Raw genomic sequence first — 23,587 nt, forward strand, 5'->3', positions numbered from 1 at the left:
CCATCTCACTCTGGCATTTTTGGTTAATACATAGTTTTTGTGTCGATTGCATTATTGCTTTTGGTGTAGATGCTGTCTGATTTATGATATTTGACTTTCTCTGTAAATCACGTTCTCTGCATTTAATTGCAGGGTCCTCTTGGATGGCAGTCACTAACGATGCCATCCACTTCTGAGTATTTACTGCATAGAGATGATCTTTTCATAAATGGAAATGAACTTGCTCAGGTTAGTGCTATCAGTTGGGAAGGAACCATTGAAAAGCACATTAAAGAGGAACTCTATGATTCTTCACTTAAGGTATGCTCACATGCCCTTTCTGTCTCTGTTCTCAAAATAAGAACCAAAAGCAAGATTGAGAATCTTCACGCTACATTTTTCAGTTTATTTCCTCTATGAGAAACTTAGACAATGAATTATTGGGTAGATTAGTTTCAACTTTCACAAAATGTGTTTTTAACTTCTTTACAAATTGCATGGATTTGCTTTTCAGATCAGTTCTAGCTAGTAGTGGTGGTTGGTGGGGTTGTTGACAAAGTGGTTGAATGGTGATGTTAATTATGATATTGGCCTTCATAAGAGATGGTCAGCAGTGAAGAAGATGATAAAGGTCTTTACTTATTTTGAATGAACATTCAGAAGTTGTGGGGGTGAGTTTTGTGACCAGTTGTGGCGTTACTGTGATTGTGTATCTGACAACAGTGCCTGTAGATATTTGGTTGTCAAAGTTGAGGCACCTCAATAAAACAAGGAAGACTTCTGGAGATGTCACATAATTTAGTGGTTAACTTCATGTGGAAGGATTGATGCTCTTTGATTGGAATCCGGCTAATTTTCTCACAAAATCCTGATGTGGCAGACAGGTGGCCAATGTTCTGGACCCACGTCATTACAGTGCAGTTAATACGTCAGCATTTTGTCTGAATATTGGTCAGATCTGGTCAAGTGCATAAGAAAATGAAAGTCTAGTGCACTTGGTGATTTAAATCAAAGTTTAGCATACCTAGTTACAAAATCCGCTAAAGTTAAGTGATGATTAGTTAAATTTAAGTAGAAAAAATACAGATGTGCCTAGAATACACGTATAGTATCTTTAAAGCATCATGTTGAGCTTATAACTAAGTGAGTTATCTATTTTCAGTACCATGTCATTTGACGATGTTTTGAAAATTGAAATGGACTACAGTTTTAAAATGGAGAATCAGTTACCTGTCCGCTTGGATGGCCTAAAATTTGTTTTAAATTAAGTAGAACTAAATTCATTAAGAAATATGTGAAGCTAGAATATCTTCCAAAAAGGGTACAACAACAACATCAATCAAGCCTTATCCCAGTATCTGGGGTCAGCTATATGAGTCCTGTCACGCTATTGCGCTTGATTCTTTATTAGATTCTCTATGAGCTCTAGATGTTCCATATCTTTCTTTTATCGTCTCCTTTCACGTCATTCTAGGCCTTCCCCCACCCTGTTTAAGCGATGTAGCCAATCCTTGTTCACATCTCATCGTTGGGACATATATATGCCTTCGTTCAACATGATTAAACCAACTTAGATGGTCTTTTCGCATCTTATTCTCAATTGGGGAAATTCCTATTTTTTCCCTGATAGCTTCATTTTTAATCTTGTCTCTTCTCATGTACCACCACATCCAACTAAGCATTTGCTGCACTCTTTTTGTTCACATGTTGTTGCTTAATCACCAGCACTCCGTGCCATCAAAGCATTGTCGGCCTATCTTGCCGTCCTATAGTTATTTGGAATTCTTTGTTTCCACTTCATTTGTTCTAATGGAGGTGACGGCTCCATCACGCATATCCTTTGTCACTTGTGTATAGGCAACATGTTCCCCACTCTTTGCAAGAGCCTTTTTAAAGAATTTCCCTTGGTACTCTACTATATGTTTTTTCCAAATCTTTAAACAGCAAATGCACATTTTACTGTTTATTCTTTTACTTTTCAATCAATCTTTGTAACAGGTAAATAGCCTCCATAGTTGATCTACCTGGCATAAAAGCAAATTGTTTGACTGAGATACAACTCTTACCTTAACCAGTGCTTGATTACCTTTCCTAATGCTTCATGGCATTACTCATTAGCTTAGTCTCTCTGTAGTTGGCTCAATTTTGAAATGTCACCTTGTTCTTGTAGATAGGTACCAAGGTCTTTTTTCTCTATTCATCCAGCATTTTGTTGGATCTTAAGGTTCTGCTAAAAAGGGTTGTAAGCCGAGACACTCCAATCGTTCCCATAACCTTCCATGCTAATATTGGTAACTGCTTTTCCATTCTTCTTTGTCTTCAAAGCTCTAAACACTTTGTCCTTCTTTAGATGTTGGTGAAAAGAGTAAGGTCCATTTGTGTATACGAGGTTATGTCCTTTATCCTATTTCTATCTTGGGTCCATTTGTTTTGCATTAAATTCTCTCGAAGGGAAACATCTTTCTTTATTTTTGTAGAAAGAAAATATATTTTAAGTTAACTCTGCTCGATATATTTTTGCATTGAGATAAATTCCCGAAAATGGTGGTTGCTTGGGTGGTGTGGGGGTTGGCTTGCAAATCTAATGTGGATTCATTGGCCGACTGGAGTTGGTGACATTGTCTGCATTGGTGGTGATTGGTTGCTATTGGTGATTATGGAGACATATTTTGTAAGGTCAATTAATGGGTGCTAGGCAGTTTTATTTGGACAACAAGAAGTGAGTTTGAGAGTACAGATAATGTTAGTAAGTAGATAGAATTGTCTTTTATAATTTACAATGTGGAAAATGTTGAAAATATCCCTTATCTACTTATTCTGCAAGTAAAACGGACTCTTGGTTCCTCTCTGTTAGGTTTTTGTGTGTGCCTGTGCTCGTGTTTCCTTTCTGGGTCCCTGCCTTTTTTGGTTGTGTGCATGTGGGTGGGCGGGGGCCTCTCTCTCTTATTTTGGGGGATGGGGGAGTGTTTAATCTCATCTGTTTTGCTATCTGGATTAACTCTGCTACTCCAAAGTTGCTCCAACATATTTGTTGTATCCTGAGGACTCACACTGAATTCAGGAAACTGGACTTGGCCTTGAGCACCACTTACATCGTGGGCGTGCATTGGCTGCATTTAACCACCTTCTTGGTGCTAGAGTCCGGAAGTTGAAGTTGGAAAGACAATCGGGTGCTTCAGTACATGGACAAGTCAATGTTCAGTCGGATATTCAGAGACTGCTTGGCCCCGTTACTCAAAATGAAGAGTTGCTTCTTGCACCTGTAAGGGACCCTTTTCATGAAATTTATGTGCAATTTGTTTTAATGGGTGTTTGGTACACATAGTAAACTACTGATGAGTACTTGATCCCAGGGCAAAGTGTAGTAGTTAATTATTATCAACTGATCCTCTTTAAAAAACACAGATTTATATTACACCAAGAATGCTAAGTCAATACCGATTTGGAATGTGGTCCGTGTGGAGGATTTTATTACTGAAAGTAAAATAATTTATCCGAAGCAAAAGTACTTAGAAAGCTACGAAACCGCAGCTTGAACAAAAGCCTTTTATAAGCCATTACGTGGAGGTGCTTCTCCTTTCCGTTTTCTTCGAATAAATTTTCCAAGATGTCCTTTTGGCTTTTTTTTGGGTGGTTCTTTCTTTTTTTTTTTGAGGGGGGGGGGGGGGGGGAGGAGGATTCTGTGAAAGAGTGTTGTGGCATCAGTTTACCCTTATGTATGTCCATGTTTTTGACTTTCAATTGATTTTGGGGCCTTGAAACTTCATTATGCTGCACTGTTTTCTAATCAGACTTTGACATTGAGACATCAGGCATAATACAAAACATAAGAGATTATCAACATCTATATCTACTTATTTGAGGCTTGCACAATAGAGAGGGTAGTGAAGGTGCCAAAGAGTGCATGTAGGATTTGACTTCACAAATTTTACCTTTTAAGTATGAATCGGTTGTGGAGTTAGAGAGGTGGTGGTTTTATCCTATGGTGGATTTTAGTGGTTTGAGTCCATTTATCTCCAACTTGAATTTATTATTATTATTATTGTTAGAAAGTCCAACTCAAAAGCTTAAGCTATTAGGTGGAGGTAGACCACATGAATATAAAGAGCATTTAGGATCCATTGTCAATCGATATGGGATAATACTTCAACACCCCCACGCACGTGCAAGCCGGATTACGAGCAGCATGTGAAATATTGACATCGCACATTCACATAGAATTTTTACCACACATATTCGCGAAAGGGATAGCATTGGCTCTGATACCGCGTTAGAAAATCCAACCCAAAAGCTTAAGCTATTAGGTGGAGGTAGACCACATGAATATAAAGAGCATTTAGAACGCATTGTCAATCGATGTGGGATAATACTTCAACAATTATTTTAATATTTTGAATATGGTGTATATGTACTACCTCTTTCCAAGGTAACATTTTCCCGTTGTCAACAGTTTATTTTTTATTTGTTATGTTTTAACCCGCAAATATTTTCGTAATTCCTGAACTGATCATTGTTCTTGATTGTTTTCTTATATTGTTTTCTATATATTTATTACTATTCATCAGTTTTCTACCTTTTAATCCACAAATATTTCTGTAACAGTAATGAATCCTAGATGAATCCAGTCAATTAATTTTTTCTTTAACATCCTGCTTATTCTTCTTTACTTTGCCTATCTATATTATTGAGGACGACAAAGAACTATAAGTAAGCTTAATCTCTACTTATGTTGTCAATTTGGACATGCATGGCTGTGCAATTATCTCCAATTTTAACGGACTATATGAAGAATTATTTCCTATGAGGGTAAACATCCAGCTAAGAGAGTTGATGCACTATCTCTATACCTACAGTGTTCTTGGTTCATTTCCTGTTCTTCGTAACACCTTTCAATTGGTTCAATCAAGTGCTAAACTTTTACCAAAAAGTGCGATCAAGTCCAAAACTTTTCATCTGGTTCCATTAGTCCTAAACTTTTACTAAAAGTTGCAATCAAGTCTTAAAACTTAAAACACAAGCTAGGGGTGCCACTTGGGCAATTTTCAAGTGATGCTTAGGCAATTTTAAGTACTATCCTTTGAATGGACTTGATTGCACATTTTGAAAGAGGTTTAGGACTTGATTAAATTTATTGAAAGGTTTGGAACTTGATTGCATTTTGTACACAAGGTTTAGGACTTTTTGTGCACTCTTCTCTATTAGCATATGTAGGTTTTGAGCATGTAATGATATTTCTGACAAATGAAGACGGTAATTTTTTTGAACAATTGATCAAAAATTGATGGAAAATATGAATGGCCTGCAGAAATATTATCATTTTGAAAAATCTCCTCTTGCCATTAATATGCAATATCTAAAGACTCTAAAGGAACTTTGTTTTTCGATTTCATTTTCCTTCTCTTAAGTACTAGATTTATTACTAGCTTAGAAGCCCACACAACTTGAAGGATCAATAATTAACCGCTAAGATCGTAAATCATCAAAAAAATGTACATTCAGCATAATTTGTGAAACTTTTTCTTAATACCGTTGAATGCCTAGTAGATGGTTTTGACTGTTTAATTTGTTCGATTTGGATAGATGTTCCAGTCTAATTAACCAACTTAGAATTAATTGATAGTAACAAATTAGTATTCATTAACGTTAGTGAGCAAAAGCATCAATTGGCATTTATTGATGGACTCAACTTTGAATTACTTGATTAAAACAAAATAGTACTCATAACGTTAGTGAGCAAAAGCATCAATTGGCATTTATTGACGGACTCTTACTTAACATTTAATGTTGTTGTGTTACCTCATATGATCAAATTTTTTTGAGGTAGTCATTATTCATTCACAAAGAAATGCCAAGAGCAAAGAAAATGCAATAGTGATTAGCAACACATCCTTAAGTGCCATAATAAACCAAAATTAAGTATCGAATATCAATCTAATAGTCTAGAAAGATGCTGCATATTTAGGCTTCTTGTCCTCCTGGCAGACCACTGTTGCCAATTGTTGCTAAAAATTGGAAGAAGCCTCGGAAGTGGAAATAAAAGGGGGAAAGCGCGGAAGAAACTGACGTAAAAATAGAGACAACTTTTGAAAAAAAAGGGACTAAACAGGAACGGGAGGCATTGTCGTTACTGCACCGAACTTGCTTAAAAAGTCTCTAGTTAAAGAGGTGATAGAGCAAGTTCATTTTCTGAAACTTTCAATGACTCAGTTTTTCTTAGGTGAGGGCGTTTTGGGAAGTGCGCAGCACAACTGATGATTGCAATGCAGACTGATGTACATTAGCAGAATAGTTCACATCATTAATTCTCATTACGTTCTCTCTTGATTTGTTGCAAGACAAAGACTGAATGTCAGCAAGTTAGTGAATGAGCGTATCAACATCTCATCATGAATTAAACAATTATGGAACCCATTTTGTCAAGATGAAATTTTAGATGACTTCACAAACAATCATGGGCAAAATTGAAATTGCAGAAAAGAAATTATTTGGACTGGCGAAAATCATCCATAAGAAAATACAAAAGGCAGTGTGATGTCCTGGTGGGTCTTCGTTTCAACTTTGCAAAGATCCTCCATCTGCATTTAGAAAATGAAACATGTGGCATTCCCACTCAAACCAAAGAATCTCTCTCATTCATAAAATCTTCAATTCTTTTTCTACCTCTGTGCATGACTCAAATCTCATATGTGAAGCTGGCTATACGGTATTCCTATCTAGGGGGTGTTACAAGGAAATGGAAGCGGCAATGGTAAAGGGAATAAATGAAAATCAAAGGGTCAAGTAGATAGATCAGAAGCCTTGGAACAGAAAAAGAGATAACATCTAAACAGTAGTGATTTCATATAGATTTTGCGAGTGATGGTTCAATATGCAACTTGCGGTTTACACTGTTGAAATCTCGATAGCCTAGTAGAGAACAGTAATTGATTCTCATAAAACTGAGTAAGGAGGAATGGCTGGTTCCACTTATATATCTGTAAGTATCGAAGGATGAAGATAGGCCCCTGAAAGCAAATCTTGTTGATGTAGCAGCTCTGAACTTAAGGTTTATAATGGAAGTCCAGCAGTAACTAATTTGACATATGTAAATGTGCATGAGCACGCTGCAGGTGTGTGTCGATTATTTTTTCTTATTTATTTATTTTTTTGGGTTGGGGGGGGGGGGGGAGAGCAGGTGTGGGGGTGTGCGGCTGTGCGTGGGGTTGCTTGTGCCCGTGCAGGTGCTTGTGAGATTGAGGATAGTCAGTAGGGTAAAATCAAGGCTAGGAACCATGTTGATGTTTTTGTTCTTATTTTAAACAATGCACATTATAATTTGCATATTCTATAGGGAGGATCGACTTTATATATGTTATATTAGATCTGTAGTATTCAAAAGAATAAGATGAATATTCATAGCTTAGTTTCATGAATGTTTACAACTTTTAATATGAAAAGATACTAATACTCTCATTTTAATAAAGGAAGTTATGAAAAGATGATTGTGTTTTCTGAAAAATATTATATAAAATAATTGAAGTTCTTTATTTAAGAGAACTTTTAAGCTCTTATACTTCAACCAATCTTCTAGATATTACGTGTAGCCTTATTTTTCTTTTCTATTTTGAGAGTGAGACATTAGTATTTTAATATCCATTTTCGTTTTAATTGTTATTCTTTTGTCCTTTTGTTTCCTTAATGAAAAGAATCTTTTGTTGATGTTGATTGGTAAGTTTTTGCAAATGTTTTGGAAAGTATCAATTGCACTCATTTAGATCATCTTTATTTTGTATGCACTGTTATTTATAGTTCAGTGACTTACTCCACTATATTTCCCAAATCGAATAATAAATTACTCAACATTAGTTACTTTAATGTTTATACTCTGTTTTTTTTTTTTTTTATAGTAGCCTGGATCAACGGAATTTGAACTTTGCTCATAAAAATAACCTTCTGCTGCGAAGCATATGGTCATATGCCTAGCGTAGAGTATGATAAGTTAGTCCAATTACTGATAACTCTAGTTGCTGTTGGAATTCAAGTTGTGATGTGGTCTGCTATTTTTTGTGGGAATTTGTTTAGGTGATGCCACTTGCTATCATGCATTTTGAGGATCCTATGTTGGTTGCTTCCTGTGCATTTTGCTTGGAGCTTTGTGGTTTATCTGTTAGTATGCTCCGAGTTGATGTTGCTGCTTTGCGAAGAATATCTTCTTTTTACAAGTCTAGCGAGAATTATGAGGACTATAGACAGCTGTCTCCCAAAGGTTTGGCTTTTCATGTAACACCACAAGGAGCAGATTTAACAGAATCACTTGCTCGGGCACTGGTGGATGATTATCTGCACAATGATAGCGCAAGCATCACTAAACAAAAGGATGTTGCAGATTTGGTTGATGGTAAGAGACCATCACGACCTCTCATGCTTGTCTTAAAGCATCTGGAAAAGGCTAGTCTCCCGCTGATGGTAGATGGAAGGACTTGTGGGTCTTGGCTCAGAAGTGGTGGAGGTGATGGAGCTGACTTAAGATCAGAACAAAAAGCTGCCAGCCAATGCTGGAATCTAGTCACAGCTTTCTGCCAGATGCATCAACTTCCATTGAGCACAAGATACCTTGCACTGTTGGCAAGAGATAATGATTGGGTATACCCTGATTATCCTTAGTTTTTCAATTGTGTGATATAAACTCTCCGTTCACTTTGATTCTTAACAGTGTTCTTGTCATCATTGAAGGTCGGGTTCTTGTCTGAAGCTCAGGTTGGAGCATACCCCTTTGATGTTGTAGTTCAAGTTGTAAGTGCAGCATATACTGTTATCACCTTTGTTCTTTAAATTGCTAAAATAAGTACAAAGTCCACTTCCAGCTCAACACTTTTTGTCCTTTATCAGGCATTGAAGGAATTTAGTGACCCTCGACTCAAGCTTCATATATTAACTGTGATGAAAAACATGCAGTCAAGAAAAAAAGCTGGCTTGTCATCACATTCTGATACTGAAGAAAAGGGGAGCGGAATTTCTTGTTCAGATGAAAACATGTATATTCATGTCGAACTGTTCAGGATCCTTGCAGATTGTGAAAAGCAGAAGAAACCTGGGGAGGCTCTTTTGGTCAAAGCAAAAGAGTTGTCATGGTCTATATTGGCAACTATAGCCTCTTGCTTCCCAGATGTGACTCCATTTTCCTGCCTAAGAGTTTGGCTGGAAATTACTGCAGCAAGGTTAGCCTGCATCCTCCAGATATTTCTCAGCGCATGCATGCTGGTCTTCATTCAAATTTCTACTTATTTTTATGATATTATATGCAATATGTCTGTTGCTTCCAACCAATATGATTTTTAGGCTCTAACTGCATTTACGATTATAATATATTATACTTACGCAGCCTTTTTTTGTTTGCAGGGAAACTTCATTGGTCAAGGTCAGCAATATGACTTCGCACATTGCAAATAATGTGGCAGCAGCCGTGAAAGCTTCTAATTCCCAGCCAACAGAAGATAGAGCTCTTACATTTCATTATAATAGAAGCAATCCCAAGCGTAGGCGGGTCATGGAACCTGTACCTGTTGATCTATCAGCCCCAGTTGGTGAATCATCAAATGTTTTCTCCAAGGAAATGACGTTTATTGATCAGGGCATTAGCCCTATGGGGGAAAGGAAAGGTGAAGTAGTTACAGACAAAGTTTCTACCGTATGTGATGAAGGACCTACTTCTTTGTCAAAGATGGTCGCCATGCTTTGTGAGCAAGGACTGTTCTTGCCTTTGCTAAGGGCATTCGAAATGTTCCTTCCTTCGTGCTCTTTATTACCTTTTATCCGTGCTCTGCAGGTGTGAGAAATTTAGTCTTTTCTTGTCCTTTCCAAGTTTTTTTATGTTCCTACTGGGTTTTTTCTTAAATAAATGGCAATTGATGCAGTGATGTGAATTTTATGGAGTACTATGCCCTAGAGTTCTATAGGTTTATGCCTTACGGTCTAACATAATATTGTATCGTCTATTTGTTAGATCTAGTGTGGGTCATTTTTTCTTCACAGCAATTTGCAATCTGCTGAAAACTTTTCAGTGACTCCTTTGTCTCTCAATTATGAAAATGCAAGATAAGAGAACGTGTTTTTTTATTGCATTTTTGGTCTTTACATGCCAAAAAATGTACACCATAGTTTAGAAATTTGGTGTATAGTTTTACACTAGATAGTTATCAAAACTGGTACGAGCAGCAGGAAAGATCTACCTGGTATTTGTTTGGTAAAGGTAATGTGCTCAGGATTTTATGTAGATGGAAGAGTCTGGGAAAGAAGTGCTATTTCTGGAAGAGATTATGGTTAGCATGGAGCTTAAAATTGTCCATCATGACGGCTATCAATAATACAACTTTGCTAGTGCATAGGAATATTTTTGCTATAGCTTTCAGATGATGCTATAGCTTTCAGATGCATAGGAATATTTTTGCTGTTGGTTGTTGCCTTTTGGCTGGTGCATGTTTTCTGTAAAAGGGCTAATCAGTGTTTGCTTTAGGGTAAGTAAAGGGCTAGAATATTGAACGTGGGAATGACAGGAATGCACAGGCTTCTGCCAATTCTCTCCTGAGAGAATATACTATATAGCACTTAACTCTTTTTTAATCGAGAGTCTACAGAATATGTGCATAACTAGCTTTTACTGTTTATACGCATTAGATGGGTTTTTTTTTTTTTTTTCTCAATTGGTGCTTTAGGTCTTAGATTAGTATCTCTGCAATAACTAAGTATCTGCCAAGGCTGCATCTGGGACTTTGTCCAGGAAACAAATTAAGCAATCAAGAAGGAAAAATAACAGCAGATGTTTTCTCCTAACAATAGTTAATTGGGGTCATATGTTCAAATTATTGACTTTTGTGCTCTAGAATAATACATTCTATTGGACGAATTCTTGTGGTCTTGTCTAGCAAGCTGTCTCCTTCCATAAGTATTCAACTGTTTTACATGACATGCAGCTCTGATGACTCATGTTCTCCACACCATGTTTTTGTCAGGCATTCTCTCAGATGCGCTTATCTGAAGCTTCAGCGCATTTGGGTTCCTTTTCTACCCGAGTCAAGGAAGAACCGACGACCTTACAGACTAGTATGAAAAAAGAAGAGAATATAGCAAGCTCATGGATAAGTTCTACTGCTGTAACAGCTGCGAATGCTGTCCTTTCTACTTGTCCATCTCCATATGAAAAGAGATGCTTACTACAACTTCTTGCATCAACCGACTTTGGTGATGGAGGATCTGCGGCAGCATACTATCGACGGCTTTACTGGAAAATCAACTTAGCTGAGCCCTTACTGCGGAAAGATGACGTCCTGCAGCTTGGTAATGAGACTCTAGATGATGCTTCTCTTTTAGCAGCACTAGAAAAGAATGGTTACTGGGAGCAAGCACGAAATTGGGCCAGACAGTTGGATGCTAGTGGGGGACCTTTGAAATCTTCTCTTCACCATGTTACTGAAACTCAGGTACAACTTTTTCTAGTTTTTCCATTTTCGTTTTTCTGATTGCCAAGAAGTCCTGTTCAGCCTTTCTAGGAATTTCCAAATCAACCTATGCAAGGGTACTTCACAAATGTTAATTTGACATTTTCTACCACTATTTGGCATCTTAGACTGTCTAGTAGTTTCTCTAGCTGAATATCTAATGTCACAAGGAGTCCGAGAATGCCTCCTGTTTTTTTGCTTGTTCCCGTTATAGAGCACAAACTTTCTGACCTCACAGTTTAGCAGATTGTTATTATCTTGTAAGTACATCATACAGCCATGATGATGAAAGTAATGCAGGTTAATCAGAGCTACTTTGATTTGGAGAAGCATTTGGATTTTTTTTTTTTTTGACAAGTCACTTGTATTTGTTCAAGAGAAGAATTGGTTAAATTCATAAAGTTAAGACAGAAATGTCAATGGATATACAAGTTGATTACAGAAAGCTTACCATTACTTAAGCTGCTGCTCTTGGTTCTCTGATTGATGAAAAGTAGACCCTGAATGGTATTTATGATCTGATAAATGGTGGGAGTAACTTGATTTGGCTTACTGCGACATGTTCCGGGGTCTGGATGTCCTCATGGCCCAGGCCCAGACCATATGCTTTTTTGTAGGATTGTGAGAGATAAATATTGAGATCAAGTTGGATAGAAATTTGAAGGTTTAGATTCCTAGAGAAGGTATACAAATCACAGTGAGAATCCATAGGCATCTTCCTGGGGCTTCTGAAACATTGCACTTGAAAATTGAATAACATTATCCACTGAATAAAGCAGCTTTTGTAAGTCAGTAAACTTTCATGAACTTCTAAACGGAAAGTAGGACCTCATATTTATAGACTTCGCTAGCAATGCAATTCCAAGTAGCCCATGTATTGAAAAGGAAACTAACTTGACAAAGAAACTAGTTGATTAACTAATGATATTGCTAACCGAGTTAATCGTGAGGCTACACTGAATCCTTCAATGAAGATGACTAGTGAGACTACTTATAGTGTCCTGGAATGGTTCTTGTCATTAGAGAAGTGATTAATTTGGATGACATTACATTTTATGAAGATAATAGAAAAGTATATTTATGGCATTATATCCATAACTTGGACGTCTTCATGAAAGAATTGGTATAGTTGAAGAAAATTGGTGAATGAAAAATATTATGCTGGTGATAGTAGTTGTCAACAGCCTGCTCCTTGATCTTTGATTGCCCCTTGCCACTTACCCATTATAGAAGTCTTAAAGAAGAATTTCTTTTTTATACATACCAAATGCCGGAAATTGTTGTTTCAATAATTTTTTTTCATGAGAAAATATTTTTAAGGGCGGAAAACAGATCTGATCAAACTAAAAGTAAGTATTGAACATTAAAGCATTGAATTTGAAAAGTGGATTTGTTGAAGTGCTGAAAATGAAAACAAAAGAAAATTGTTCGGTAGTAGCTGAAAATTAAATGTTGAATGTGATTAGATTCTTTCCTAATGTGGTTTTGTTAATATAGCTGGTAGATTATAGCCATTCAATTGACAACATCCTGAATGTCAGTAAGGATATCCCTTAAATGTGTTAAGTAGCTCGTTCCTTTATTCAGACTTAAGCATATTTTGCAATTACTTTAATCAATTAAGTCAAAACTTGTTGGTTCTTACCATGCAAACTTAATCTCTTTGAATGCTAAATGATTTAATTTTGGGCACTCAACTGTATTATGAAGAAGACCTAAATCTGTCAAAGTTTATGCTATTGTTTGCTTTTGAATTCTATGATATAATTTTCTTTTCAATGTGGTGCATAAAACAGCCTTAGATATGCTGCTTAAGAAACTTTAGGTGCGAATGTAATGCCTAGGGACTTCACTCTTCTGAGTTGATATTATTGTCTTCTGCAAATTGTTTTCAAATTTCTCAATCCAAATGGGTCTTACTCTTTGATCTACCTCAACATGCTTGAAATATTCATGGTTTGGCATGTAACCATGTAAGCTCTAGAGCTCACTCTTCAAGCTTCTTCAGGCTGAATCTATGGTGGCGGAGTGGAAAGAGTTCCTTTGGGATGTTCCTGAAGAAAGAGTAGCTTTGTGGGGCCACTGCCAGACACTGTTCATCAGACATGCTTTTCCACCTTTACAGGTTGAGTCATCTTATAATACGTATGCTTGTCAAGGAACTCTGCTTTAAAATGCTGTAAGTATCGCTGATTTGAGATTCCTTGCAGGCTGGATCGTTCTTCCTTAAACACGCGGAAACTTTGGAGAAAGATCTTCCAGCTAAGGAGCTTCATGAGCTGTTGCTCCTTTCTCTGCAGTGGTTGAGTGGGATGATGACCCTTTCCCATCCGTAAGCATATTCTGTTCATAAAGCTTCTGAAAATTTCCAGGGACATGGTTTCCAGGGACATGGTTTCTTTTCTGACCTGTAACATGATTTTTTCAGGGTTTATCCATTGCATCTTATAAGAGAAATTGAAACTAGAGTGTGGCTGCTGGCAGTAGAATCAGAAGCTCAAGTAAAAAGTGAAGGTGAGTCGAGTCCATTTAGTCCAAGCCACGATCCTGGGATGGATAGGGGTCCAGGCATGGTTGACCGGACTGCAATCATCATAGCGAAAATGGATAATCATATGAATAATATGACAAGTAGAACTGTTGAGAAGCATGACTCAAAGGAAGGCGGGGGTTCAAATCTTAAACACCAAGTACTGGACTCTGGCCTCTCGAACTTGGCAGGTGGCACTGCAAAGACAAGAAGGAGGGCAAAAAGCTCTGCACCATTCAAACGGGCGGTAGTGGATACCATGGACAGCATGGCTGATTCTGAAGATGGTATCAGTAATCTGAATGCCAGGAATGACCTGCAATTACAGGATGAGAACTCAAAAATGGAGCTTCCATTTTCAAGGTGGGAGGAAAGAGTAGGACAAGAAGAGCTGGAGAGGGCTGTTCTGCTGTTATTAGAGTTTGGGCAAATTAGTGCTGCAAAGCAACTCCAACATAAGCTGTCACCAGGGCATGCACCTTCAGAATTTTTACTGGTTGATACAGCTCTAAAGCTTGCAGCTGTCTCGACACCTTGTAGTGAAATACCATTGTCCATGATTGATGATGAAGTGATTTCGGTGATTCGATCATGCAGTATTTTGGCTGACCAGCAGTATCTCGACCCGCTTCAGGTAATTATTCTAAACCTTAATTAATTGCCTTCTTTAACAAGCTTATAATTTGCATATTTGTAGATTTTAAAAATTATACCGAGTGTTGTTCGTATACTGTAGTATATGCATTGCATCCTCTTTTACCTGATTCAGCATATTATTTACGTTTTGTGATGAAAGCATATGCAGAGTCTGAATTCTGTTTCATATGTTATGTAGGTCTTAGAGAGTTTAACAACCATATTTACTGATGGTAGAGGACGGGGACTTTGTAAAAGGATAGTAGCAGTTGTGAAATCTGCTAATGTGCTAGGTCTTTCATTTTCGGAAGCTTTTGTGAAGCAGCCAATTGAGGTCCTACAGCTGCTTTCTCTAAAAGCCCAAGAATCATTTGAGGAAGCAAAGCTCCTGGTCCAAACTCATTTCATGCCAGCTGCTAGTATTGCCCAAATTCTTGCTGAATCATTTTTAAAGGTACAATTTTTCTGTTTTTTTTTTTTTTTTTAAATCTGTACTGCCATCTCCATGATGCTATATTTGACCGAATGAAAGTAGTTAAGTGAATGGAAGTGGACAGCCGAAATAGTGTTAACTTCCTGTGTATAGAATAAATTAGTGGGCTTATAACAACAACTGTGCCCTTGAAGATTTTGGAAATGAGATTACAGTCAGTAGTAAGTTAATTACAGGTGAAACGCATTCAACCATCCATGAGAAATCTCACAGAGGTTCATGAGGAAAGGGAACTAAGTAAGGTGACCACGTTATATTGGCAGTTCCTTTCACTGGGGATTGAGCTGGAGTTGAGCTGGAGTCCGTATGTCCATATTTGACATAACAGTAGTCCCAGTATCAATTGGTGAAGTCCCTGTATCTCTGTTCCTCAGTAATTCCAAAACTTCGTCCTCCTCTCCTAAATGCATTTGTTTTACATCATAAAAAAACAGAAAAACATGAGGATGACATGCCACCGGTACGACGACAATCTGTGAGAACTAGATGTTGGTTTTTTACATTCAGCTAATTCATTTTGTTTCGGAGTATGTGAAGGAGAGACCAATGTATAATGCGAACCATGGAATAGTTAAAAGGTGCGGAAAAATATTTGAAGGCATTATCACCACGAAGTAACAAGATTTTAACTTCCTCTATACTTTAACTTAAGTTTTAAGGGATATGCTAACGAACCATCTGTGAGCAATCTTATGAATGAAGACATGCGATTCTGGGATGATCAACAAGTTTATCTTCTTCTTGTTTGTGACAAACCAATTTCCAATTTAGAGAGGTACCCCAACTATTTATACTAGTTATGAATTTCAAAATCAACTTCATATTCACCCACTTGTGATATGTGCTTTTGTAGGCTTCATGATGTTATTAGATTTTCTTTACTAATTTTTCCTTTTACTATTTGTTTTTTAAATCAAAACTACCTGTTTGGTTTATTCCTATGTATTTGAACCTGCATGCTTTCTTGTACTTCAGGGGTTATTGGCTGCACATCGCGGTGGATATATGGAGTCTCAAAAGGAGGAAGGACCATCTCCTTTGTTGTGGAGATTTTCCGACTTTCTTACATGGGCTGAGCTATGTCCTTCTGAACCTGAAATTGGACATGCGCTGATGCGCCTGGTTATTACTGGACAAGAAATACCGCATGCGTGTGAGGTAAATGAGTAACACTATATATTTGATGGAGATTTCTAATCATTGCAGCCTCATGATTAATGGCAACATGTTGTTTGTGTATGTTAGATTACTTCGCTGAAAAGTGTTGACTTTGTAAGTTTTAAGTGATTGTTGATATATCAATTCAGCAAAAGGATAGAATTGAGCTGGCATAATCTCTCTCTAGCTGCGCTTATTTTGTGTAAGCATGATCTTGTTCTATGTTCTGTGCAAAGGCAAACTGATGCTTATACGATGACAGTAATGTCATTCATAAAGAACTTTTTCATGAGAAAGAAAATGAACAGAAATGGATAAATTGTTCATTGGTTTTATTGTTTACCCAATAAGGATACATAGATAAATGTAATAAGGTTCAAGGACTAAGTTGTTCTAGTTGAGGCGGAGAGGCATTCTTTAATGTTAACTCCACTCTTAGCGTAAAAACTTTCTGAAAAAAGCCTCATGGTTTTTGTAGATGGGCCTGCCCATCTTTTTTCTCCCTTGTGCATTCAAAAAACCCTCTTCTGAGAAGGCATATCTATGTTAGTTTTCCTTCCGTGATTTCCTATTAAAACTACTAAAAGGTGAGTGAGAAATGCCCCTTGGAGTTAAGAAATTGGGGACTGCTAGTGACTTGTGATAATACCATTACCACCTCTCATGCATAGGTTGTGGTTTGGCTATAAGTGAGCCATGGAATCAGTCGTAGTTGGAGGCAAATGAGGGGCATGGGAGAGGTATGAGCATCGGACTTCCTGCTGACGATGTCAGAAACCTTCCTTCTAGAAGATTTGATTTTCCAGGATATGGATCTATGATGTACATCAAACATTTGTTAGCCCTCTAGCTGGGCCTAACTAATAAAACACGTGTTGTGGACATAACCACATTAACTGGACAACTGGAAGCTTTCAGGAAACATATAAAAAATGTTTATCGAACATTTCTTAGCCCTTCCTTCACTTGTAAACTGGGCTTTACATTCAGAACACTGGTTGTGAAACCACATCCAACAAGTAAATCAAAATAAGCGTGTTAGCATTTGAAAATTTGACTGGTGTATTGTGGGACTGACAATTGTCTGCTTATGTAAAAATCTCAGAAGTCTTAAACTTTTAGATGAAGGCATGGTTAATCTGTAAATGTACTAATGGAAGCCAAGCAAGATCATGTCACATTGTGCTATATTCACATTTCCTATACTTGAAATATTTGTTAAGTATATCCTGCGACAGAGGATTGATTTACATTGGCTCCATGAACTTTGCCATGCATCTGATGGTGCATACGTAAAAGTTGGCCTAAAAATCGTGTCTTTTCCTTGATCTCACAAATAAAGAAGGATAATCATATAGACATAAGAAACAAGCTGCATTTATCATGATATCTACTGTCGTGTGCTTTCTCTTGACATTAGTTATTATAGCATAATGAAGTCATATGATTCATCTATAGATGCTATAGTATAGCTCGAAATTTATAGTGGAACATATGAATTAGATAATGGTAATTAGGTTTTGGAGCTAATGCAATATTTTAGGGTACTCTTTATGACTCAAGAGATGATGTCAATGGAATTCAACCCCCATCTATATACCCCATCTATACTTTCCAACAGGTCTGATATTTGTTCGTTTCTGAACCTTGGAAACAAGATACAGATGCGACATATTACTCTTTTCTTCCTAGGTTCACAAAAAAAATCATGGGAGCATTATGTAAAGCTTAGAGGGCTCACAAGAGCAGAGAACATTTACACGATTTTATCAAGCACTTAGAATTGAACGAGGTATGTCTTTTTCTCAACAGGTGGAGCTTCTTATTTTGTCTCATCACTTCTACAAATCATCAGCATGCCTGGATGGAGTCGATGTTCTTGTAGCCCTTGCTGCTACCAGGGTTGATTCTTATGTGTCTGAGGGTGATTTTTCGTGTTTGGCTCGCCTAATGACTGGAGTTAAAAACTTCCATGCCCTTAATTTTATCCTTGGCATTCTCATCGAGAATGGTCAGCTGGATCTTCTTCTTCAGAAATTTTCAACTGCTATAGATGCAAGTTCTGGTACTGCTACTGCTACTGCTAAGGTTACCAGAGGATTCAGAATGGCTGTCTTGACATCATTGAAGCAGTTCAATTCAAACGACGTGGATGCGTTTTCCATGGTTAGTGTTTTTCAATGCTTGTCATGATTATTCCTTGACAGAGGATTCGTATTTTTTTTTTCTTAATTTTGCTTCCATCAGTTAAGTAATGCTATTTTTGGGACCCTCACTTGGTTGATACCTTTGGGTATGGTATTGAAAGGGATAGCTTAGAGGAAAATTATTAGGGCAGTTTGTTCAAGTTTCTCCTTGGTTCTTGGGGAGCTTCGTGATGAGGATCTGTATATCCCGTGATCTTTTTCCCTGACTAATCTGCTGAGCATGTCATAGATTTTAACTTACTCTATGCACCTGCTGAAACATGTGGATTTGAGCATTATTCAAATGAGAGGCTTCATGGGAGGTGCTTATCACTTTGCTCTTTAGGTGAAAGCTGAGGATTTGACTGACCGGGCAGGTGATTCTCGGATCGGCTTAACACGTTATTTTAAATCTATTCGCAGGTCTATAACCACTTTGACATGAGGCATGAAACAGCTGCACTTTTGGAGGCACGAGCAGAGCAGTCTTCTCAACTGTGGTTCCAACGTCACGACAAAGACCAGAATGAAGATTTACTAGATTCCATGCGCTACTTCATTGAAGCTGCAGAAGTTCTCTCGACAGTCGATGCTGGAAATAAAACATTTAGGGCATGCGCTCAGGCTTGTCTTGTTTCCCTCCAAATCAGAATGCCCGATTTTCAGTGGCTCAACTGCAATCCAACGAATGCAAGGTATGCACTGGCCGAGCAGTCTCGTTTCCAAGAAGCTCTAATAGTTGCAGAAGCTTACGGTCTCAATCATCCGAGCGAGTGGGCACCGGTGCTCTGGAACAAGATGCTAAAGCCAGAACTGACGGAAGAATTCGTGGCCGAATTCGTGGCCGTTCTTCCGCTTCAACCATCGATGCTTATTGAGATAGCGAGATACTTCCGGGCTGAAATGGCCGCTAGAGTCGATCAGAATCAATTCTCGATCTGGATTACCGGTGGCGGTTTACCGGCAGAATGGGCCAAGTACTTGGCGAGGTCGTTTAGATGCTTGTTGAAGAGGACAAGGGACTTGCGGCTACGTGTGCAGATGGCCACCACCGCAACAGGGTTTGGAGACGTCATCGACGCATGCACGAAGGCGATGGATAAAGTACCCGAAAACGCGGGTCCACTTGTATTACGTAGAGGGCATGGCGGTGCCTATCTTCCCCTAATGTGAACAAAACCGGCATTGTCTAATAGCCCAAGTAGGGTTCGCCCCGAGAAAAGGCCCGAGCGCGGGAAGCGGAGAAAACAGCGGACTAGGTGAACACTCTCTCTCGGGTGGACATGGCTCAGAGAAACGGAGGCGGCTAAAAAAAAACATTCTTTGATATTCTTTTTTCAAATACATTGGTGAGAAGAAATGTACTAGGTTAGATTAGGTCGATTGATCCTTGTAAATTGATTTTGGCTTGGCTATTCCCTTTTGCCTGTAATTTAATTTTAATTTTAATTTTAATTTTTTTTTGTAATTGCTGCCATTGAATTTTTTTCCCCCCTCTCTGGCGCTTGGGCTTGTGGGTGTTACCGCCTTGTATGAATTTTTGTAAAGGGATAGTGTAAAGGTATTTTGAGACCTCCCAAAAAGGTTTAAAGAGACTTTTGCCTCTTTTTTGTTTATCGCTGAAGTTGAGAAATGTTTGATTGTGAATTATTATTGACTAATTAGTATCTAATTCAAAAAAAACAAGGTCGAAAATATATGTTCTTTTTATGGGTTAATATCACGAAAAACAAGAAAATTGGTACATTTGTGATAAATTTATTTAAAATTAATGTTTTGACGACTACAAACTCTCAAATTAGTACATTTATGATAAATTTACCATTCGTTAGTTTCTATTAAATCTTACCATCAAATTATTATATTGGATAACACGTGGCGGTTGATGGGTGTATCAATACCCTCCGTTTGTTACAGGTGTATCAATTTGTTAATTTTCGTTGTGTTAATCCAATTTAATGGAAATTAACGGAGGGTAAATTTATCGAAAATGTACAGGTGGTTAAAAATTAGTTTGTGGTAGATTCAAACTAGTACATTTATGATAAATTTACCATTTGTTAGTTTCTATTAAATCTTACCATCAAATTATTATATTGGATAACACGTGGCGGTTGATGGGTGTATCAATACCCTCCGTTTGTCACAGGCGTATCAATTTGTGAATTTTCGTTGTGTTAATCCAATTCAATGGAAACTAACGGAGGGTAAATTTATCGAAAATGTACAGGTGGTTAAAAATTAGTTTGTGGTAGATCTATCATAGATATACCAGTTTGGGATTTTTTGTGGTTAAAAAAAATAGTTTTGGGTAAATTTATCATAGATGTACCAGTTTAGGTATTTCATGATATTAACCTTTTTTTTATTTTATTGAGAGTTCCAACCTTGTTTGCTTCCTGATAAGTGATCAGTATCATATATCACAAATCTATAATTGAATGATCAATTACTTCCCTAGAAATGAGAACCAAGAACAGTCAGCTGAAGACTAGAATAGGTGTATGCACAGCTTACAATTGCGTTTTTCAGCTCTCTTTTCGTGTTTTTCTTGGCACCCGAGTCGTGTTATGGCGAACCCTTTACAACAGCGAGAACAACGCAATCAATCCCGTGACGAGACTCGCGCCCAACGCCGAGCCGAGCCTTTCCCCGGCGCTCACTATCTGCACCGGGAACAGGCAGCTACCTTTCGAGAAGTTCTGCGTCACGATCTCGGCCATGCCGTTGAAGTTGCACGACTCGACGTCTTGATCTTGCATTTGGAAGTACATGTTGAAGGCGTACGAGATGTTGCCGTGGGCATCGAGGCTGTTGCAGGAGGAGCCGTAACCCAAGCTCGAGCAGTCGGAGAGCGAGCAAGCATAGTTCACTTCACTCCCCACTGCACTCATGTTCAAGCCCCTGTTGAACACGCACCACTGTGCGGGCAGGTATTGGACCCCCTTCGCCCCGACCGGCATCTTTTCGTGGCCTTTCCCGGTGAAGTCCATGGCAAACTTCGGCTGCCCGTCGTACCGGAAGATACCCCAGTGCCTCTCGAACATCCCGGGCTCGATGCTCTTCATGTCCTCATCGAGGAGACTGAAGAGGTACACGTCCAAATTCCCGGGCCTCAACGGGGTCCCTTTGTTCTCGGCCATCTTCTTAAAGAAACCGTCGTAGAACCTCTTGGCCAATTTCACGTTGCCATTCTTGTCGCCATCCGTCGGCCACCCGACTTCCCCGACGATGATCTTCAAGTTGGGGACTCCGGCTTTCTTCAACGCCCAAACGAGGGTGTCGTAATTCGCGTCGAACACGTGCTTGTACTCAGTGCCCTTGTCGTATATCGGCTTCCCAGCGTCGTCGCAGAAGGCGAAATCAAACGGGAAATCGGCGTTCAAATAGAGACTAAGGAAAGGATATATGTTGACCATAAACGGGGCGTTGTTGTCGTGGAGGAACTTGACCAGCTCGGTCATGATACCTTTGATATCACTCCGGAAAACGGCATCGGAAGGCTTGTTCGATGGGGATTCATAGACGTCGGCATTATTTGGTATCGTCGCTTTGATTTTGTCCCCGTGACCGGCCTCGTCGAGCGCCTTCTGGATGTTCTGCAATGCCGGGACTGTGGTTTTCAGGTTGCTGCCATTGTAGCTCTTCAAGAATGGTTCATTTCCAACCGCCACATATCTGTTCAAATGATACATACAAGTACCCAAATTCAGCGTTAACCTTAACAAGCAAGATTATGAAAAATCTCCCCTAAAAAAAAAGAAGGCAGACTAAATTTGATTCTTGATTAATGACCTAATGTCAACACCCCCATCATAGAGATGCTTGGTGACATTCTCTTTCACCCAGTGCCTGGCATTCTTGTAGCTATCAGCCATTCTCGCGAGCTGATCATTGGGAATGCCCACGATGACCTCAAGGCCCGATCCAGCCAATGCGTCGACCGTCCAAGAGTCCGCATCGAAGAGCTTGACCTTGTCGATCCCGTTGTCCTTGAGCATATGGACCACGATGCTCGGCGACAGCGGATGGGACGTGATCGACCCCCAGTTCACGCCGATGCCGTGGACGACATTCGACAGGGCGACGAGCACGCAACAGGCCCTGACTAGGAGCTCGGCTCGGGCCATCGATTGAGCCGGCTTGTCTCCGAGAGATGAATGAACCGGAAGAAAAAGCCCAAAGTCGAAGCAACTTTCCTCCTTCCCAACAGGTGAAAATTGGAGAAATGGTTGCAAGGTTACTTGGTTAATGGAGACTGAAAGTTTGAATGGCTATACGGAAGAATAGAGAGAAGAAGAAAGAGAGCTGGACATTAAGAGAGAGAGAGAGAGAGAGAGAGCTAGAGATTTTCAGACATCATTCTTGTGGAAAGACAGACCCCCATTTGCGGTTGCAGCATTCCCAATTGGTTGGATTTGTCGATTCCACACTATATTTAGTTGGCACAGAGACAAGTGATTGTTGTTCGTTACTGTACCTTTTAACAACATGGGTTCATTGGCAAAAGTCGTTTTGTCCAAATTGAGGCTACCTTAACGCATTCCAATTCTAGCCAGACTTGTTAAGCATGGCCAAAAAACAAAAAACTAGCCTCACTTATTAGAGGATTTTTCACATTGCATGATGCATCCCCTTTATCTTTAGCCTTTACTACGAGCTGCTCGACCCACACTATTTTTTGTAATGTATTTCTTTTTGTTTGAGCAGTAGGTTTTTTCGTATGTTTTTTAAGATCCATAAGGAATCGAACAAGTATGGTTCCCCCTTTTTGGTATTTTAACTTGTATAGCTGAACTAGGGTAGAAATATGTTCATTCAAAAAAGTTCAAAGGAAATCGAGACAGTCAAGAGAGAGAATTTAAAAGAAATTGATATTTCAAATCGATTGAAGTTTGATAACCATTATTCATATGACATTTTAAGAAATGATATAACGTGAGAAAGTTAGCTAGAATACTCTTCAACTGTGATGACGCGTATTAAAATCTCAATACTTTCTATTTAATATATGTGCATGATCGACAGACGTCTTATACTTTATTAAGAAAAGGTGATTGTTATGATCATTAACGTAAACATGTAACTCTTCATATGACTAATAAACTGATGAATTTATATAAGCTCTAAG

At 38.5% G+C, this 23,587-nt stretch overlaps 2 protein-coding genes across 6 annotated transcripts in view; one reads left to right on the top strand and one right to left on the bottom strand.

Moving 5' to 3' along the window:
- The window catches only part of LOC115681990 (uncharacterized), a 35,665-nt gene extending 15,585 nt beyond the window's left edge, over positions 1-20,080 (top strand). For 3 of the 5 annotated variants that reach the window (XM_030606099.2, XM_030606100.2, XM_030606101.2), the window contains 14 exons: positions 133-300; positions 3,041-3,241; positions 8,041-8,601; positions 8,692-8,751; positions 8,848-9,176; positions 9,358-9,784; positions 10,968-11,435; positions 13,462-13,578; positions 13,664-13,785; positions 13,882-14,617; positions 14,819-15,073; positions 16,088-16,270; positions 18,083-18,436; positions 18,880-20,080. In XM_030606099.2, coding sequence (XP_030461959.2) covers positions 133-300; positions 3,041-3,241; positions 8,041-8,601; positions 8,692-8,751; positions 8,848-9,176; positions 9,358-9,784; positions 10,968-11,435; positions 13,462-13,578; positions 13,664-13,785; positions 13,882-14,617; positions 14,819-15,073; positions 16,088-16,270; positions 18,083-18,436; positions 18,880-19,629 — 4,731 coding nt within the window. In that variant the 3' untranslated portion in view covers positions 19,630-20,080. Of the gene's footprint in view, positions 1-132; positions 301-3,040; positions 3,242-8,040; positions 8,602-8,691; positions 8,752-8,847; positions 9,177-9,357; positions 9,785-10,967; positions 11,436-13,461; positions 13,579-13,663; positions 13,786-13,881; positions 14,618-14,818; positions 15,074-15,288; positions 15,459-16,087; positions 16,271-17,962; positions 18,062-18,082; positions 18,437-18,879 lie in introns of those variants that run through there. The other 2 variants (XM_056303218.1, XM_056303219.1) reach the window with 2 other exon arrangements.
- A 797-nt stretch (positions 20,081-20,877) lies between these two features.
- On the bottom strand, positions 20,878-22,772 carry LOC115681987 (glucan endo-1,3-beta-glucosidase 8). Its single transcript, XM_030606096.2, has 2 exons — positions 22,252-22,772; positions 20,878-22,134 (listed from the first exon to the last, which is right to left on the bottom strand). Exons 1-2 carry the CDS (start codon positions 22,584-22,586, stop codon positions 21,039-21,041), a joined length of 1,431 nt encoding a protein of 476 aa, XP_030461956.2. The 5' UTR covers positions 22,587-22,772; the 3' UTR covers positions 20,878-21,038.
- Positions 22,773-23,587: the final 815 nt, after the last annotated feature.

The sequence above is a fragment of the Syzygium oleosum genome, unplaced genomic scaffold (assembly GCF_021117445.2).
Source record: "Syzygium oleosum isolate NSW1041296 unplaced genomic scaffold, Sole_v2.1 Sole_v2.26, whole genome shotgun sequence".
NCBI lineage: Eukaryota > Viridiplantae > Streptophyta > Magnoliopsida > Myrtales > Myrtaceae > Syzygium > Syzygium oleosum.